This window comes from Scylla paramamosain, chromosome 41, assembly GCF_035594125.1.
Source record: "Scylla paramamosain isolate STU-SP2022 chromosome 41, ASM3559412v1, whole genome shotgun sequence".
NCBI lineage: Eukaryota > Metazoa > Arthropoda > Malacostraca > Decapoda > Portunidae > Scylla > Scylla paramamosain.
In genome coordinates, this window is record NC_087191.1 from 535,001 (window position 1) to 555,000 (window position 20,000).

The following is a 20,000-nucleotide window of genomic DNA, read 5'->3' on the forward strand; positions in this document are numbered from 1 at the left end:
CACTGCTATCACATCTATTTCTAAAGCTGAACACTTCGCTCAAACCTTTGCTAAAAACTCTACCTTGGACGATTCTGGGCTTGTTCCTCCCTCTCCTCCACCCTCTGACTACTTCATGCCACCTATTAAAATTCTTCACAATGATGTTTTCCATGCCCTTGCTGGCCTAAATCCTCGGAAGGCTTATGGACCTGATGGGGTCCCTCCTATTGTTCTCCGAAACTGTGCCTCCGTGCTTGCACCTTGCATAGTCAAACTCTTTCAGCTCTGTCTGTCAACATCTACCTTTCCTTCTTGCTGGAAGTTTGCCTACATTCAACCTGCTCCTAAAAAGGGTGACCGTTCTAATCCCTCAAACTACCGTCCTATTGCTTTAATTTCCTGCCCATATAAAGATTTTTAATCTATCCTCAACAGGAAGATTTTTAAACATTTATCACTTCACAACCTTCTATCTGATCACCAGTACGGGTTCCATCAAGGCCGCTCTACTGGTGATCTTCTGGCTTTCCTTACTGAGTCTTGGTCATCCTCTTTTAGAGATTTTGGTGAAACTTTTGCTGTTGCCTTGGACATATCAAAAGCTTTTGATAGAGTCTGGCACAAAGCTTTGATTTCCAAACTACCCTCCTACAGCTTCTATCCTTCTCTCTGTAACTTCATCTCAAGTTTCCTTTCTGACCGTTCTATTGCTGCTGTGGTACACGGTCACTGTTCTTCTTCTAAATCTGTTAACAGTGGTGTTCCTCAGGGTTCTGTCATGTCACCCACTCTCTTCTTATTATTCATTAATGACCTAAACCAAACTTCTTGTCCTATCCACTCCTACGCTGATGATACCACCCTGCACTTTTCCATGTCTTTTCATAGACGTCCAACCCTTCGAGAGGTACATATTTCACGCAGGGAAGCCACAGAACACTTGACTTCTGATCTTTCTAAGATTTCTGATTGAGGTAGAGCAAACTTGGTAATGTTCAATGCCTCAAAAACTCAATTCCTCCATCTATCAACTCGACACAATCTTCCAGACAACTATCCCCTCTTCTTCAATGACTCTCAACTGTCCCCCTCTTCTACACTGAACATCCTTGGTCTGTCCTTTACTTATAATCTGAACTGGAAACTTCATATCTCATCTCTAGCTAACACAGCTTCTATGAAGTTAGGTGTTCTGAGACGTCTCCGCCAGTTTTTCTCACCCCCCCAGCTGCTAACTCTGTACAAGGGCCTTATCCGTCCATGTATGGAGTATGCTTCACATGTCTGGGGGGGTTCCACTCATACTGCTCTTCTAGACCGGGTGGAATCAAAAGCTTTTCATCTCATCAACTCCTCTCCTCTAACTGACTGTCTTCAGCCTCTTTCTCACCGCCGCAATGTTGCATCTCTAGCTGTCTTCTACTGCTATTTTCATGCTAACTGCTCTTCTGCACGCCTCCCCTCCTCCCATGGCCTCACTGCACAAGACTTTCTTCTTTCTCTCACCCCTATTCTATCCACCTCTCTAACACAAGAATTAACCAGTATTCTCAATCATTCATCCCTTTCTCTAGTAAACTCTGGAACTCTCTGCCTGCTTCTGTATTTCCACCTTCCTATGACTTGAATTCCTTCAAGAGGGAGGTTTCAAGACACTTATTCATCAATTTTTGACTACTGCTTTGAACATTTAATTGGACTTTTGTTGCCCTTGGCCAGTGTCCTTCCTACATAAAAAAAATAAAAAAATAAAAAAATAAATAAATTATATATATATATATATATATATATATATATATATATATATATATATATATATATATATATATATATATATATATATATATATATATATATAAAAGAAAACTAAAGAATGAATAAGGTAATAATCAAACAAAATAAGTTTGATTCACCTGGGATAGATAAATAAAGAAAAAATTAATGAACTAATACTGAAGCTCCTGGAATAAGTTGTGTTCACCTAAGTGTTCTGTAGGGTTGGCACACTCTCTCTCTCTCTCTCTCTCTCTCTCTCTCTCTCTCTCTCTCTCTCTCTCTCTCTCTCTCTCTCTCTCTCTCTCTCTAAGCCAACACCAGAAGTATAGTTCACTTGAGTGTTCTGCAAGTCTCTCTCTCTCTCTCTCTCTCTCTCTCTCTCTCTCTCTCTCTCTCTCTCTCTCTCTCTCTCTCTCTCTCTCTCTCTCTCAAGCCAACACCAGAAGTATAGTTCACCTGAGTGTTCTGCAAGTCTCTCTCTCTCTCTCTCTCTCTCTCTCTCTCTCTCTCTCTCTCTCTCTCTCTCTCTCTCTCTCTCTCTCTCTCTCTCTCTCTGTTCCCCTCACCTGAGTGTTCTGCAGAATGTTGTTTACAACCACCACCCTGCGCTTGGCGTTCTGCAGCTTCTTGATGTAGGAGTCCAGTTGCAGCGGACATTTGCTCTGCTCATGTATCTTGGCCAGCTCAGCAGCCAGGCCCTCCAGTTGCTGGTGGAGCTCACTCTGGCTCACCCTGCACACACACACAGCAATGAAGGTAAGGTTGGTCATCTTGCTGTCACTACCACTGTTTTACATGCTATCAATGAAGGTAAGACTGCCTAACTTGTTCTCACTATCACTGTTTTTCATGCTATCTGCTCCTCTGACCTTGCTAACTACCTGTCTTCCTTCTCCCACAACCTCACTGCACAAGACTTTCTACTTTTTCATGCGAGTGGCACTGAACAAGGGCAACAAAAGTGGAAAAAAAAAATAGCCCACTGAGGTGCCAGCCCCTAAAAAGAGGTCAAGAAGGATCGTCCAGAATTGGAGGATGAGACTCTTGAAAACTCCCTCTTGAAAGAGTTCAAGTCACAGGAAGAAGGAAATGCTATCATCTTTCACTATTTTCATGCTATCTGCTCCTCTGATCTTGCTAACTACATGTCTCCCCTCCTTGCACAGCCTAACTGCACAACACTCTTCTTTTTCTCACCCATATTCTGACCACCTATCAATATTTTCATGCTATCTGCTCCTCTGATTTTGCTAACTACATGTCTCCCCTCCTCCCCTCTTCACTGCACAAGACTTTATATTTTTTTTCTTTTTTGTATATAAGAGGGACACTGGCCCAGGGCAACAGAAAGAAAAAAAGATTACTGAGGTGCCAGTCCCAATGAAAGTCAAAATGGTCATCCAGAATTGGGTGATTAGTGTCATATTGTCATGTTACCTGCTCTTCTGATTCCACTAACAGCTCATCTTCCTCCTTTCCACATTTTCTCAACCTCCTTAATGCAAGAGCTAACCAAACTCTGCCAGGATGTGTTGCTGGGATAAGCCTGTCTTTATACAAATCCATGAGTTTAACCTTTCAGTGTGATATGCAATGAGCCCAAACACTAAAAGCACTTGACATAATGGGAAAGTAATGGAAAGTAATGGAAAGTATAGCATTTCCCAGTGTCTATCCAATACAACATTAAGAGATGCTTGTAGAATAGAAATATCTCAGCTGCTTGTAATGGTGTGTCGCGTACCAATGCATGAGTTAGTTCCTTCTTCCAGCTTCATAGCTTCTGCAAACACAGTTTACTTAATGTATACTTTTTACCACATGCAATGTTCTTAAAGGCCACCCAGTGTTCAAGACCTTAACTTTCCACAGACAGGGGTGGGTTTTGCTACAGGCAACATGGGCAGCAACACCATGGGGTGGCAGAAAGCACCCACTAAGAGCTATTCCACAATGTTACCCTCACCACTGCTACATTACTGTACCGCTGGTGTAATTTTCAATTATCTTAACTCTGGGCTTGTTCCTCCCTCTCCTCCACCCTCTGACTATTTCATGCCACCTACTGAAATTCTTCGCAATGATGTTTTCCATGCCCTCACTGGCCTAAACCCTCGGAAGGCTTATGGACCTGATGGGGTCCCTCCTATTGTTCCCCAAAACTGTGCCTCTGTGCTTGCACCTTGCCTAGTCAAACTCTTTCAGTTCTGTCTGTCAACATCTACATTTCCTTATTGCTGGAAGTTTGCCTACATTCAGCCTGTTGCTAAAAAAGGTGACCATTCTAATCCCTCAAACTACCGTCCTGTTACTTTAATTTCCTGCCTATCTAAAGTTTTCTAATCTATCCTCAACAGGAAGATTCTTAAACATCTATCACTTCACAAACTTCTATCTGATCGCCAGTATGGGTTCCGTCAAGGCCGCTCTACTGGTGATCTTCTGTCTTTCCTTACTGAGTCTTGGTCATCCTCTTTTAGAGATTTTGGAGGAACTTTTGCTGTTGCCTTGATTATATCAAAAGCTTTTGATAGAGTCTGGCACAAAGCTTTGATTTCCAAACTACCCTCCTACGGCTTCAATCCTTCTCTCTGTAACTTCATCTCAAGTTTCCTTTCTGACCTTCCTATTGCTGCTGTGGTAGACGGTCACTGTTCTCCTAAATCTGTTAACAGTGGTGTTCCTCAGGGTTCTGTCCTGTCACCCACTCTGTTCTTATTATTCATCAATGACCTAAACCAAACTTCTTGTCCTATCCACTCCTACGCTGATGATACCACCCTGCACTTTTCCACGTCTTTTCATAGATGTCCAACCCTTCATGAAGTAAACATTTCACGCCAGGAAGCCACAGAACGCTTGACTTCTGATCTTTCTAAAATTTCTGATTGGGGCAGAGCAAACTTGGTATTGTTCAATGCCTTAAAAACTCAATACCTCCATCTATCAACTCAACACAACCTTCCAGACAACTATCCCCTCTTCTTCAATGACACTCAACTGTCCCCCTCTTCTACACTGAACATCCTCAGTCTGTCCTTTACTTATAATCTGAACTGGAAACTTCACATCTCATCTCTAGCTAAAACAGCTTCTATGAAGTTAGGTGTTCTGAGACATCTCTGCCAGCTTTTCTCACCCCCCAACAGCTAACTCTGTACAAGGGCCTTATCCGTCCATGTATAGAGTATGCTTCACATGTCTGGGGAGGGGGGTTCCACTCATACCACTCTTCTAGACAGGGTGGAATCAAAAGCTTTTTGTCTCATCATATCCTCTCCTCTAACCAACTGTCTTCAGCCTCTCTCTCATCGCTGCAATGTTGCATCTCTAGCTGTCTTCTACCGCTATTTTCATGCTAACTGCACTTCTGATCTTGCTAACTGCATGCCTCCCCTCCTCCCCTCCTCCCTTGAGAGTGTGGAGAAATTTGATATTTTCCAAGTCCAGCAAGCTTTGCACCAGTCAAGAGTAAACATTGAAATGATTTTCTTTTGTTTATAACTGGGATTTGTGGGTAGCAGTATGTTAGGATTTCATGGTATCTATACAGCTGATGACAATAATCATGCACTGCCACTTGTGAGGCCATTCCTGAGGCCACCAATAATGACTTTCCACAGTCGGTTCAGTTACACTTTTCATTTGTTTTAGAAATGTGTCAGGCATTCTGATAGAGGCTCACTATCATTTGTTAATATAGCTACCCAGTGGAGGGAGATGAAGCAAATGGTACCAGTATTCAGCAGAAAAAAAAAGTGATATTTAGCAACAGCAATGGTTAAGATGCAATATACGGATGTAAAGAAGAGTTTCCATGTGTTTATTAAGGAAGCTGCCAAGCTGTAAACCACCTCCATCACCCTAAGAATCTCCACACCACACCAGTAGGGCATAACAGTATCATTTTTGAGGTCCATCATTAGGTTATGCTAAGTTAGGTTAGATTAGATTAGGTTATGCTAATTAGGTTTTAAATTAGGATAGGTTGTACTAGGTTAGATTAGGTTAGGTTATGCTAAGTTAGGTTATGCTAGGTTTGATTAGATTAGGTCAGGTTAACATCCTAGATGGGGGGAGGTGGCCAGAGGTGGGTGCAGACCCCCCAGCTAGGTTAGGATGACGTCCTAGCATGGGGGTCCAGTGCAGGGCACAGCTTCCCTGACTAGGATAGGTTAGATTAGAGAATGTTGAAATATTAAGGAAAATTTCCCTAGATTTTTTTAACACCCCTATTTCACATTTTTCATCCCCCCACAAGCCCCAATTCCCTACAGACCCCCAAGCTTGTTTGAGGGGTTAGAGGGAATGGGCATGGGGCAGACTTCTTATCAAGAAATACCAAGTAGGCAATCCTTACCTAACCTAACCTGACCTAACCTGATTTAACCTAACCTGTCCTGACCTAGCCTATGTGAATCACCTAACAAAAATTCTCTATATCACAGAAACTATTAATCTACAGCAAAAACTTCAATTAAGTAAGTTTCTCAGTGTCCATAAAGGCAATCAAAAGCAATACTCCTCAGTGTGTACAGCGTTATGGTCCTCTCCCACAATACTGACTAGTGATGGTTCTCACTTTTCTCCCTCGCCTCAAGAGAACCTCCACACGAACAAGCAGATATTCTCTCAAACTTTTTTTTAAAGAAGACATCGTACAACAAAAAGGAACACATTCCTTGATACCAGTCATCAATAAAAGGTCTTCCCGAGTGTCGTGACCAGTCATTGCGTCAACACATTTAATTTGGCACGATACACTAGTGACAAGCGGCTGATACCGAGAGAAGAGGGATCTTTGTTGATATACAGCTCCCTAGCCTCTTGACCATCACTAAGGTACAAAGAGAAGAGGCATTCCTGAGTTATACAGTTCCATAGCTTCTTTACCGTCAGTAATAGTGTAGGCTGGCGTTGCTCTGGCTCGCGTCCTGCCACATGACAAGGTGGCACGGTGCTGGCAGTGGTGACAGCTACTACGATGACCTCAATATTCATCTCCACTGTATCCCACTTCCCTTGACTTACTAATTTTTGTGTTTAAGGGGAGCAGTAATTAACTAATGGTCGGGCCAAGTGAGTGTCTCGCCTTACTCCTTCACCCTCACCTGGTAGCGCGCACGCGGTCATCCAGCTGGTCCAGGCAGGGTTTGAGAAGGCCCACGATGCCGTCCACCAGCGCGTCCCTCGTGGGTGACACCAGGTCCTCGGTGCGGTCGTCCACTGACGTGCAAGTACTCTCCGTGTCTGCCATCTTGCGCCGCCCCGCTGCCAGCCCCGCACTCAACCCGCCTCGCCTCTACTTCGGCCTTTATTCAATGTTTTGGTGCTCTTTTTAGCTTTGGCGGGGTGTTAAATACGTTTTATGGGTCTGGACTAATTTTAGAGCTTTGTTAGTGGTTGAGTTGTGTTTTTGACTGGAAAAGTGATAAGTTTGGATGCTTTCTCTCATCAAGATCTTGCCGAATCAAGGTGTTTACATCAGCAAATGAATATATACATTATACAGTTCGAGCTTCATACAATGTCCTGGTATTCTTTTTTCGTTGGGTATAGTCTTTAATTTTACTGAGTTTGATTGCGTTCTTGGGTTGTAAATGACATTAGTTTGGATGTATTCTCTCATCAATCAAAATTTTTGCCGCAAAGATGCAAGTTAAATAAGTATCAATCAAGGTTTTGTTTGCATCATAACCAATGAAAAAAAAAAAAAGTTAAATATATGATTGATTCATTTCAATCAGTACAGTTTCATAAAGCAGATTTATTTTCTTAATGATGGGGTTCAGATTTCTTTTCCCGTTTGGTTAATTTTGTTGGTCTTCGGTCAGTTGTTTTCCATCTCTTGCTAGATGTGTACCGATAGACAGCTGGGTGACAGAAGGCAGGATGGAGCTAGGCAAAGAGGACAGCTGGGTGAGAGAAGGCAGGGTGGGGGTAGGCAAAGAGAACAGCTGGGTGACAGAAGGCAGGATGGAGCTGGGCGAAGAAGACAGCTGGGTGAGAAGAAGGCAGGGTGGGGCTAGGCAAAGAGGACAGCTGGGTGACAGAAGGCAGGATGGAGCTAGAAAAAGAGGACAGTTAGGTGAGAGAAGGCAGGGTGGGGCTAAGCAAAGAGGACAGCTGGGTGACAGAAGGCAGGATGGAGCTAGGCAAAGGGGACAGTTGGGTGAGAGAAGGCAGGGTGGGGCTAGGCAAAGAGGACAGCTGGGTGACAGAAGGCAGGGTGGGGCTAAGCAAAGAGGACAGCTGGGTGACAGAAGGCAGGATGGAGCTAGGCAAAGAGGACAGCTGGGTGAGAGAAGGCAGGGTGGAGCTAGGCAAAGAGGACAGCTGGGTGACAGAAGGCAGGGTGGGGCTAGGCAAAGAGGACAGCTGGGTGAGAGAAGGCAGGGTGGGGCTAGGCAAAGCGGACAGCTGGGCGACAGAAGGCAGGGTGGGGCTAGGCAAAGCGGACAGCTGGGTGACAGAAGGCAGGATGGAGCTAGGCAAAGGGGACAGTTGGGAGAGAGAAGGCAGGGTGGGGCTAGGCAAAGAGGACAGCTGGGTGACAGAAGGCAGGGTAGAGATAGACAGAGATGACAGTTGGGTGAGAGAAGGCAGGGTGGGGCTAGGCAAAGCGGACAGCTGGGTGACAGAAGGCAGGGTGGGGCTAGGCAAAGAGGACAGCTGGGTGAGAGAAGGCAGGGTAGAGATAGACAAAGATGACAGCTGGGTGACAGAAGGCAGGGTGGGGCTAGGCAAAGCGGACAGCTGGGTGACAGAAGGCAGGGTGGAGCTAGGCAAAGAAGACAGCTGGGTGAGAGAAGGCAGGGTGGAGCTAGACAGAGATGACAACTGGGTGACAGAAGGCAGGGTGGAGCTAGACAGAGATGACAACTGGGTGACAGAAGCCAGGGTGGATGGAGAGTTAGAAAGAGACGAGACAATAATCAGACAAGGTACGTCGTTCTATAATTATCAGTTATTAAATGTTTTTGGCTTCTTTTTAATCCATCAGCAGCCTGGACTGGAAGGCGCATGTTTCAAAGGAGATTTCATGATTCCAGTAATACTGATCGAAACGAGCTACAGTGAATGTTATTGGGGCTTTTTAATCAAGGGTGTTTTCATGATTTTAGTGACAGTTTAATAAAACAAAAATTGCTTTCAAGAATGTTTCCATAATTCCAGCAATACTGAAACAACCTAGGTAGAATATGCATGTTATTGTGGCTTTCAAGGGTGTTTCCACTATTCCACTAATAATGAAACAAGTTATAATGTGTTATTGGGATTTTGAAGGGCACTTTCATGACTCTTGTAATAAAACTCTCTCTCTCTCTCTCTCTCTCTCTCTCTCTCTCTCTCTCTCTCTCTCTCTCTCTCTCTCTCTCTCTCTCTCTCTCTCTCTCTCTCTCTCTCTCTCTATCTATCTATCTATCTATATCTCTATCTCTATCTACCTTGTCTTTACAGTAGTCTGAATGTTAATAAAGCAAGGCCACAGGAGTTAAAGCCACATTTGCGCATTCTGACATTCATTTCGAGAAAAAAAAACGCGGGAATGTCACCGCAGGAACAGGACCCGGCCAGCCTGACCACGACTCGGTACTGTCCCTCCCCGTACACACCACGCAGACACCGCGCAGCAAACAACACGAAATAAGGATAAAGATACCCACAAACTACTAATACAATGCCAGGAAATACACGGAAACACATAATTCCCTTCTCACACACCAGCATAACACCATAAAGACCATGAAACAATGACTCCAACAGAAACTTCACAGTGGCCTTGTAAAACATCAGCAGATATATATATATATATATATATATATATATATATATATATATATATATATATATATATATATATATATATATATATATATATATATATATATATATATTAGCACAAAAAAAACGTGAAATAATGGTGAAAACAACAGCAAACTACGACTACAACACCAGGAAACACATACAAAAAACACCCTTATAACACCAAAAACTCACGAAGCAAATAACAAGTATATAACCATCATCACACCCCCGTTACAGCACCGAGAATCTCACAAACACCACACACGCCAGAGAAAACACCTTTTTAAAACTTTAAAAAAAATATATATGTACACCTAGCATATATTCCCTCAGAACTATACTGGATATATATTTTCTACTATACAAAACCGTCTGAATTCCAGAGAGGTATAGTAGAGATATAGTAGAGATCCAAAAAGAAGCCCTCCTCTCCCCATCCCGCCACACACACACACACACACACACACACACACACACACCTCATTAAAAAAAAAAGCACTATTACATCCTATTTATCTACTCCAAATACCCTAAAAAACACAAATACACATTTTCTCCTACAAAATTTTTTTTATAACTATATGTAGAATTGGTTTTAGAAGTTCCTCACACATCCCTAGAGATAAGCTCTCTCTAACATGTTCAGAGTTCCCAGATAGGTACACTATTCTCACAGCTCATGTACTCTGAAAAGCACCAGTCCATCTTTATATCCCTTCAGTTCCTTCTACAATGCCTCATAATATGAGGCATATTGTCATAATGCCATATGCCTCATAATATGAGGCATATGTCGGTTATATTATAACCGACAGAGATGGTGACATGGATGCGTATAGAACACTACAATCGCTTACCTACACACAAACTATCAAAACCTCCCAAAACCCCCAAATATACATATTTCCGTATCACCTATACTCAATACACCTTGCTCCGTCTACAAAGACACCTTATAGATAGCATGCACATTTCGCATAGAGGAATATCGGGCTAAAGGTAACTTCACACACACACACACACACACACACACACACATTAGAACAGCCTCTCTCTCAGTAAATAAATGAATAAAATAAATAGAAACACTCAATATACGTTATTTTCCTACCCCAATTACCATGAAAATCACCAATACATCTTTACCCTTCGACACCTGCTATAGATGGCCGAAGAAAGGAAAGAAAAAGAAACCAAATTCCAAAACCCCTTAAACGTCTCATAACACCCAAAAACACTCACTACACCTTATTTTCCTATATCCATTACTCTGAAAACCACAAATATACCTTTTTTGTCCGCCCTACAAAAACCCCTGTAGAAAGTCACCCTTCAGGAGTGGAACCAGACGAAATAGTTTCAGCTCCTTCGCTCAATGGCTGTATTAAAATCTAATTCATAGTATAAGTACTACAGGTAGGGACACGGCAACGAACTTTTCTTATTTCCCTACTATCCAATGCTAGGTAAGCAATAGGTAAGCTGGCATAGAAACATTGTGGGCTTGAGGTAAATTTAACACACCTTATTTCCCCTCACATCTATCCTGAAAACCACAAAACACCCTTCTCCTTATACAAAAATCCCTAATAGCTCAGCTTTGATAGAGGCATAGTGAGCTGCAAGTGACCAGGGACACCACACACGCACCAATTAAAAAAAATGAATAAAAAAACACCAGTTACACCTTATTTTCCTATCCCACTTACCCTAAAAAACACATTTTTTTTCTCTTTATACGAAACCCCTAATAAGTTCATGTTCAACTTTCATAGAGGCATAATGAACTACAAGTGACTTACACACACACACACACACCAATTATAACCCAAAAAATACACATTATACCTTATTTCCCTATCCCACATACCCTGATGATCATGAGTACACCCTTCTCCTTATACAAAGCCCTAAATAACTCTCTGCACAGCTTTGAAAGAAGCATGTATAGAGACCTACAAGTCACACGCACCAATTATAACCCAAAATAACACATATTACACCTTATTTCCTTACTCCACCTACCCCGAAAACCACAAAACACTCTTCTCCTTATAAGAAACCTCCAATAACTTTATGTTCAGGTTTGATAAAGGCATATAGAGAGTCAATGATGTGGTGGCGACCGTCCCTGGTGTTGGGTGGACCACGCGGGGCAGCACAGCATAGCACACGGCCCGATGTTGTGAGGATGGCGGGGCAAGACGTGAGCGGCGGCTTGCGGGACGCGCTCATAGAGAATCTCAACAACATCCTTTCACCCCAAGCAGAAGTGCGGCGGGCAGCTGAGGAACAGATCCATGTCTTAGAAGTGACAGAGGGTGAGTAAGAGGGCTGAGAGTAAGGTGGTGTGAGGGAAGGCCAGCGGGAGGGAGGGAGGGGAGGGGTTTGCCTGCTAATTGAAAGAAAGGCAGTTTTTGCGTCTAACTCTTAAGGAAACGATGATTTTATACTACATGGTGATCTATATGTGTCTGAGGGTGAGTGAGAGGGCTGTGAGGTGAAGGAGGCTTGAGGGAAGGCCAGCGAGAGGGAGGGAGGGTAGGGGTCTGCCTGATAACTGAATGAAAGGCAGCATTTTTGCGTCTAAATCTCAAGGAAACTATGATTGAATGATGCTTTGTGGCACTTAAGCGAGTGAGTGATCGTTGACTTAGGTTCGACTAGCGAGTGGGAGGAATGGACACGTGAACTGAAGGAAATTTGACACCACTAGGATACTAAATATTTTGAACCATGGGTTTTGGTGGTGAAGGCCTTCAGTCAGCCCCCCCCCCCAACACTCCTGCCGTGGTGATCTGACCTGCAACTGTTCCAGGGCAGGAGGGGTCAGGCAGATGAGTTGTGAAGCATTGCAGGAGTGTGACCTCTGACCTCTTGGGGACTTCATGTCCAGGTTTTGTTAGGTAATTTGGTAATTCACTTGGTCAACTCAGCTGGGAAGGCCTGAGGTATTATTTTAGGAGAGGACCATAGTATCTACACATTGAAGAGTATTGTTTTTGATTATCTTTATGGATACTGAGAAACTTACTTTATTGAAGTTTTCTTGGCAAATTTACAGTACCCATGGTATAGTGAATTTTTGTAGTTGATGCACATAGGTTAAGTAAGGCCAGGTTAGGTTAGGATTGCTTTCTTTTGATTTATCATTTCCAGTCAAGTACTTTAAAATGACCATTTTTCATGTTCCCCTAACATAAACCCCACTTCCTGAAAAGTCCCCAACATCAAGGGGGGGGGGGGTGAGAGGAGAAGAGGCAAAATGAAGTATTTCCAGTGTGTTCTATCCTCAAAATCATCTGTAACATAAAAAAATAAATAAATAAATATTACACTTTTGTACTCAAAATGCAGTTTGGTTCTATTGTAGAAATTTACCTTCATTTATAATTAGAAGGTTAAGGTGCCTCAACATTGTGGTTGTATGGCACCGCATTCAGAAGTGAAGTGTTCAGTGATTTAACATAAAGCAGTGCTGATACACAGCAAGAGACAGATCCACTAGTCCCCAACATGCTCCAGTCAGGCTAACAGTAGCCACTACTATAACATGATGACAATTGACTGAGTAAATGTATCTTTTGGCAAAAGAAATTAACCAGAAAATATCAAAGGGGAAAAAACTGGTCACATAATAGTACAAAGTGGATGGATGGAATTGAAGAGTATCATAAAGAGAACAGGTGTTCACCCAAGAAAATATATAATCTGGACATAGACTTGTATTCTTAATCGCTGCATTCTCTCACCATGAATATTTTCAAAGCGAGAGAGGAGTTAAATATTATTAGGAGTGTTTTCCCATTGATAATACAAAACGTGATAAATTATTGGTAGGATCATGAAAACACTCAAGATACACAGATTTCCCTGATAACCAGTTAGAAATTGTAGAGATAAGATGCAGAAAAGTAAGAATACATGTGTTAGGCCTGTATTCTGAAACACTTTATTCTCTCACTGTAGGTATTTTTGAAGGCCACAGAGATGATTATCCAGGTTCTCAAGAGTGATTCTCCTGTTAATAGTGTAGAAATCTTGTGAATTTATCATTGGAACGATTAAACCCGTAACGACACATGTAACTTCAACCAGAGGCTTTTGAATGTAGTGGAGATACAGAGTAGAAGTGTTTCAGAATACGGTCCTCAAGGACAGGCTGCATCTTACCTGGTTCTCTGACATGGTGGGCTTCCTGAGGCCAAACATGGTAAGGGACAGAAAGCCACTGTTCATGCACCGGTCTTACAAACACAAAATCAAATACAGTAGGGGGGCTGGTAACTGTATCATAAGCAGCATTAAAGAAAATCATAATATAGTGCATGCTCCAATAATGTGATGGGGCTGTGGATTCCCATCTTTTGGGGAGTCCTTAAGTTTTTTTTTTTGTGGGGGGGGGGCACCAGCCAAGGGTAACAAAATTTATGAGAGAAAAAAACAGCCCACTGAGGTGCCAGTCCCCAAAGAGAGTCAAAATTTAAAGGATAAGTGTCTTGAAACCTCCCTCTTGAAAGAGTTCAAGTCATAGGAAGGAGGAAATACAGAAGCAGGGAGTGAGTTCCAGAGTTTATCAGAGAAAGGGATAGATGATTGAGAATATTGGTTAACTCTTGCATTAGTGGTAGAAGATAGCAAGAAATGCAAGATTGCAGCAAAGAGAGAGAGGCTGAAGATTATCAAGTTAGAGGAAAGGAGTTAAGACAGTAATGTGGTAAATGAAGTTATTTGCTAAACCCTAACCTAATAACACTTTGATGTGGTGAAATATATTGAAGTAACATTAGCATTTTCATCTGATGGCTTGGTTTGGTTAGGTTAGGTTCGAGTTCATTCACTTCTTTAATTTCACAGCTGTTCCATTCATTGTGTAGATTGTAATTAAAAAAAAAAGGCATATTTTCAAGAGAAAATAATAATTGTTTCCTTTTGATGGCTTTTAAAATTATGACCAAGATACACAATAAAAGGACCAACTGTGAAATATAAAAAACTAAATGAATTTAAACTTAACCTCACTTAACACTCAGATGAAAAAGTTTATGTTATTTCATTATTATCTCTACTTTATTGCACACTTTGCATTATATACTTCATTAGGTTAGCTCTAGATTAATTCATTTCATTAATTTCACACAGGTTTCTTCATTGTGTAGATCTTAATTTTTAAAAGCATCATATTTATAGAAATTGCCCCAAAATCAATAGAGTTATGTTGTTTCCATAATCTCTGAGGCAGGAGGCATTTGATAGGTGACTCAGGAATTCTGAGTATTAGTTGTTGTGGATTCCTGGTAATATTGAAATAGCATTAGCCTTTTAATCCAATGGCTAGATTAGTTAAGTCTCTCATTTGTTTGACAGCTAAATGTAACAGCTCGCATATTCAGTACCCTGTGTGATAAAGGGTTCCTCCTGGTGTAATGTTCTTGGTTTTAATGTATTCCTAGAGTTTCTGTATAAGATTAGTCTCTCTCTCTCTCTCTCTCTCTCTCTCTCTCTCTCTCTCTCTCTCTCTCTCTCTCTCTCTCTCTCTCTCTCTCTCTCTCTCTCTCTCTCTCTCTCTCTCTCTCTCTCTTCTTATGTCATGGTTATTTTTATCTAATACTGAAACTTATATATATATGTAGATTAGTGTAGTTAAATCATTCAAAGAAGAATGTAGAAACTTGGTGTATAGATTAGTGTAGTTAAATCAAATAGTGTAACATAGAAGCTGTTGGTGTTTGTGCTATAGGTAAGCTTCATGTTGGGACTGCCACGTGTAGGCCTGACAACTTCTTTCAGCTTCTCTTGTCTTCTCATGTTGGTACACTCTTATGGATATAAATGGAGAGCCTAACTTTACCTAGTGACTCAGAATCAGGTAGCATAAAACACCATGTTATATGATATACAACACGTTTATATAGTGTGATTTGTGATGAAGCAGTACTGTTGTGAAACTTTAAAGCCCCTTAACCCTTTGAGCACCATAGCATTAGCTCATTTTTACTCCAGATTCCATTACAAAACTGTATTGACTTAAAGATGATTTTTGTTGTACTGAAGGCATTAGAAAATGTCCTTTAGCTGCTCATAAATGAGCATTATGTTTTTGTTTACTCCTTTTGTGATTAATAATAGATAATTTTGTGAAGCTTTGAAAGTGTGTCTGGTACTGACTGGGTGAACACAAGACTGTTTTGGTGCATTCACCCCTTTGGCTGCAGACACCTCAGGTTAACAAGAGTCAAATGAATGAGGGAATGATCTAAATGTTGTCATAATGAGAAACCTCCCTAAAATATACTGACCTCTCAACACACTTAGCTGTCCGGTGCGGTGACACTTGTGGAACTGTCATGACCAGCACCAGAAGACACATGCATCACTATCTTTACTGCTGCCTTTACTAAAATTTAAAACTCAGCCTAAGCCACAGATCTCCTTTTCTCTCACTCTCCCTCATTGCCTCCCTCTTAACCTCCATTTGTTTCCCCAGAGTTTGGTGTGTTGCTGGTGGAGCTGACCCTTGACCGCAGTGGCCCACTCCCCATCCGCCAGCTTGCCTCAGTCCTCCTCAAGCAGTATGTGGAGGCTCACTGGTGCACAGAGTCGGACAAGGTGAGAAGCAGTGCCTCAGTCATTTACTTGTCTGTTCATTGTTCTTGTTAATTGTTAAAAGAGCTGGGAGAAAAGATGGAAGAAGATTGAGGGGGAAGACAGAGAATGAGATGGAGGGATGGGACTGTGTTAGGACTGGAAAGGATGAGAGGCACAGAGGAAGATGCAAGGGACACAAACAACTGGAGGAGACTTCTACATGGTGCCAACCCCTCACTCACTCCAGGGGAATGGCCAAAGAAGTTGCTTGTTACTTGTTTCTTGTTCACCTGGTCTCATTCTGCCAAAGTGCTCTACAGGATCCATATGTCTTCTTTTCATCACTAATTTGTGTTCTACTATAAGTCCTGTTTGTTTTGTTGATCATAGGTAATTTATGTGTGTTTGTGTGTATGTGTTTTCTTTCTTTTATTTTTAGAGGATTAAATTAAGTCCATAAACATTGTGTGTGTGTGTGTGTGTGTGTGTGTGTGTGTGTGTGTGTGTGTGTGTGTGTGTGTGTGTTTGTGTGTGTGTGTGTTACTTTTATTTTTGCAGGATTAAATTAAGCCCATAAATGTGTGTGTGTGTGTGTGTGTGTGTGTGTGTGTGTGTGTGTGTATTTTACAAGATTGAGTGAAGCTTGTAACATTCTGTCTTTTAAAGTTAATTTGTCATATTGATCTTTAAAGCTTTGGATGCTCCTTGCACCCAGCTTCATCACTTAGTATGTGTGTTTGTGTGTGTGCATTTATAATATTTTTTAAAATGATTTTTGAAAATGCAAGGAAATACTTCAGGTATTGCCTCATGCTTTGATTGACCTGGAATCTGAGTGAATCCTCAATTTCTAGCTTGGAAATAAGTAGCTTGTGTTGAGGGTGACCAACCTCACACATCTACCTAACTAAATATCAGTTAGCTTTGAAGTTTATGAACAAAATTTGGACTCAGCCTTGTATGTCATGTGTGGCAGTACAAGAAGCCTTAGGAGCCTCACTATTCACTCTTGTCCCTTCACAGTTCCGTGTGCCAGTGTGTCCTGAGCATGCTAAGGCTAAGATCAGAGAGCTGCTGCCCCATGGCCTGCATGAGCCAATCAGCAAAGTGCGGTGAGTGTCTTGCCTATGTTTCTCTCTCTCTCTCTCTCTCTCTCTCTCTCTCTCTCTCTCTCTCTCTCTCTCTCTCTCTCTCTCTCTCTCTCTCTCTCTCTCTCTCTCTCTCAATGATGCAGCTTCCCTTATTTGCCAATTTTCTCATGTAATCAGATTTATCAAACATTCCAGCTCCTCAGTGGCCTATGCTATCTCGGCCATTGCTCACTGGGACTGGCCAGACCAATGGTGTGGCCTGTTTGACCTCCTGATGGCAGCCCTCAAGACAGGCCAGGAGGCGCCGGTGCACGGGGCCATGCGGGTCCTGACAGAGTTCTCTCGTGACTTGACTGACCAGCACATTCACCAGGTGGCACCCGTCATCCTACCCGAGATGTATAGGATATTCTGTGAGGAGGAGGTATGTTGTGAGGCATTGCAGGGTGTGTTTGGTGGGAGTGATCGTTCTTTTATTAGGTTATGGTGTGTTTCTGATGTGGCAAAGTGTGTTTCTGTTGTGAAGTGTGGGAGGTGTTTCTGGCATGTGTCAAATTGTTAAGTGTGTTGGAACTAAGGAGATATGTTGTGAAATGTTGCAGGGCGTGTTTCTAATATCGGGCATTTTTAAATTTTTTTCTCTTGCTTTCTTTTATGCAAGAGGGGCACTGGCCAAGGGCAACAGAAACCATGAAAAGAGGCCCACTGAGACTGCCAGTTCATAAAGAAAGGTAAAAAATTATCCAAAATTGCAGGATAAGTGTCTTGAAAGAGTTCGTCATAGGAAGGAGGAAATACAGAAGCAGGCAGGGAGTTCTAGAGTTTACCAGAAAAAGGGATGAATGATTGAAAATTCTGGTTAACTCTCACATTAGAGGGGTGGACTAAAGATTGTTGGGTATGCTGAAACTAAGGAGTTTTGATATGTTGTGAAGTGTTGCAAGGTGTGTCTGTTAGATTATTGGATACTTTGAAACAGATAGGGAAGTAAGGAATGGTATCATTATGAAGGGACAATGGTAAGCTAGTGTGTGGCATCAGGCCTTGCTGCAAAAGTATGTGGCCAGCCTGTCTATCAGAACTGTCTTATTAATGGACAGTGGTAAACCAGTATGTGTTGTCAGGCCTTGCTGTGGGTGAGTGTGGCCAGCTGTGCTATGCTTAAGCTCTTGGGGTGTAGTGATAGACAGAAACAACTAGTAACAACAAAGCAGAGAGCACATTACCAAGCCAACATTCCCTCCCAAACAGAAGTACGGCATCAGAACCAGAGGCCGAGCGGTGGAGATTTTCAGCACTCTCGCCAACCTAATCTGCATGATGGGGGAGTACAACCGCAGTCTGGCCAAGAACCTGCTGTACCCAAACCTGCCAGCCTTCACTCAGGCGCTGGTCAAGGGGCTCCAGGTTCCTGATGGCTTTACATCTGACTCTGGCCTCAAGAAGGAGATACTTAGTGGTGAGAATTGCCTGCTGCTTGATAGAGAAAAGTTGTGTTGAGGAAATTTATTTATTTATTTGTTTATTTATTCATTTATTAGGGTATTAGGTAGTTTGTAATGTGTAAAGTAAGGCAGCACAGAGTACGTCAGCAATGTATGGTGTTGGTAGTGTGTAACAAGGTACGTGTGAAGTTTTAGGTAGGGATGAGTCTTTTCCTCAGTCTTTTATGTGTGAGGGATGTGCATCACTGATAGTATATTTCAATCTTTTATATTTATTTTTTTCTTTTACTCTTTGGAGAAATAAAAGACAGATTCTCTATTAGCAGTAAAGTATTATTATTGTCATCGTTATTATTTATTTTATTTATTTATTATTTTTCGCATGTTGGCTTCACCAATTACTTGCCTTCATCTTCCTTTAGTCCCTGAACTAGAGAATCTCCTACATTTATTGTTCTGTATCTATTCATTGGTCTTACTAATATTCTGATTGACTCACCATCACACCACCACTTGCCTGGCCCCCCACAGCCCTGTCAGTACCATCTTGTAGTCCTTAAACTCAAGAATACACAATATTTATTCATTTGTTTTATTGATTTGCTGACTAATTTACCAGCACACCACCACCACCACCACCACCACCACCACCACCACCACCACCACATCCTTGCCTTGCTCCTTAAAGCCTTGGTGGTGTTGATAAAGAATGTTTCCTTTCCATCTTTTAGTCCTTGAACTCGAGAATCCACTCTATATCTGAGTCATCTCCAGTTTTTCTCACCCCACCAGCTGCTACTCTGTTCATATATGGAGTATGCTTCACATGTATGGGGGGGTTCCACTTATACCACTTTTTTTTAGCTTTTTGTTTTAACTCCTGTCCTCTCCTCTAACTGACTGTCTTCAGCCTCTCTTTCTCTTTCCGCTCACCGGCTCCTCCCCTCTAACTGACTGTTTTGAGCCTCTTTCTTTTTCCTTCAGTGTTGCATCTCATGCTGTCTTCTACCACTATTTTTCATGCTAACTGTTCTGATCTTGCTAACTGTATGCCTCCCCTCCTCCTGTGGCCTCTCTGCACAAGACTTTTCTTCTTTTTCTCACCCCTTTTCTGTCCACCTCTCTAATGCAAGAGTTAACCAGCATTCTTATTCATTCATCCCTTTCTCTGGTAAACTCCACAACTCCCTGTCTGCTTCTGTATTTCCTCCTTCCTATGACTTAAACTTTCAAGAGTAAGGTTTTGAGACACTTATCCTCTGTTTCTTGATTATTGTATCTGACCTTTATGAGAAGTGGGACTAAGTGG

The 20,000-nt window shown here is 42.0% G+C and overlaps 2 protein-coding genes across 2 annotated transcripts in view; one reads left to right on the forward strand and one right to left on the reverse strand.

Moving 5' to 3' along the window:
* Nucleotides 1–7,073, reverse strand: part of LOC135092936 (SNARE-associated protein Snapin-like) — a 9,770-nt gene extending 2,697 nt beyond the window's left edge. The window contains exons 1-2 of the mRNA XM_063991739.1: nt 6,870–7,073; nt 2,325–2,490 (exon numbers count right to left, since the gene is read on the reverse strand). Of these exons, the coding sequence (XP_063847809.1) occupies nt 2,325–2,490; nt 6,870–7,015 (312 nt within the window). The 5' untranslated portion in view covers nt 7,016–7,073. The remainder of the gene's footprint in view (nt 1–2,324; nt 2,491–6,869) is intronic.
* A 4,592-nt stretch (nt 7,074–11,665) lies between these two features.
* Nucleotides 11,666–20,000, forward strand: part of LOC135092775 (importin-9-like) — a 41,713-nt gene continuing 33,378 nt past the window's right edge. The window contains 5 exon segments of the mRNA XM_063991451.1: nt 11,666–11,888; nt 16,055–16,176; nt 17,179–17,267; nt 17,442–17,670; nt 18,498–18,705. Of these exon segments, the coding sequence (XP_063847521.1) occupies nt 11,678–11,888; nt 16,055–16,176; nt 17,179–17,267; nt 17,442–17,670; nt 18,498–18,705 (859 nt within the window). The 5' untranslated portion in view covers nt 11,666–11,677.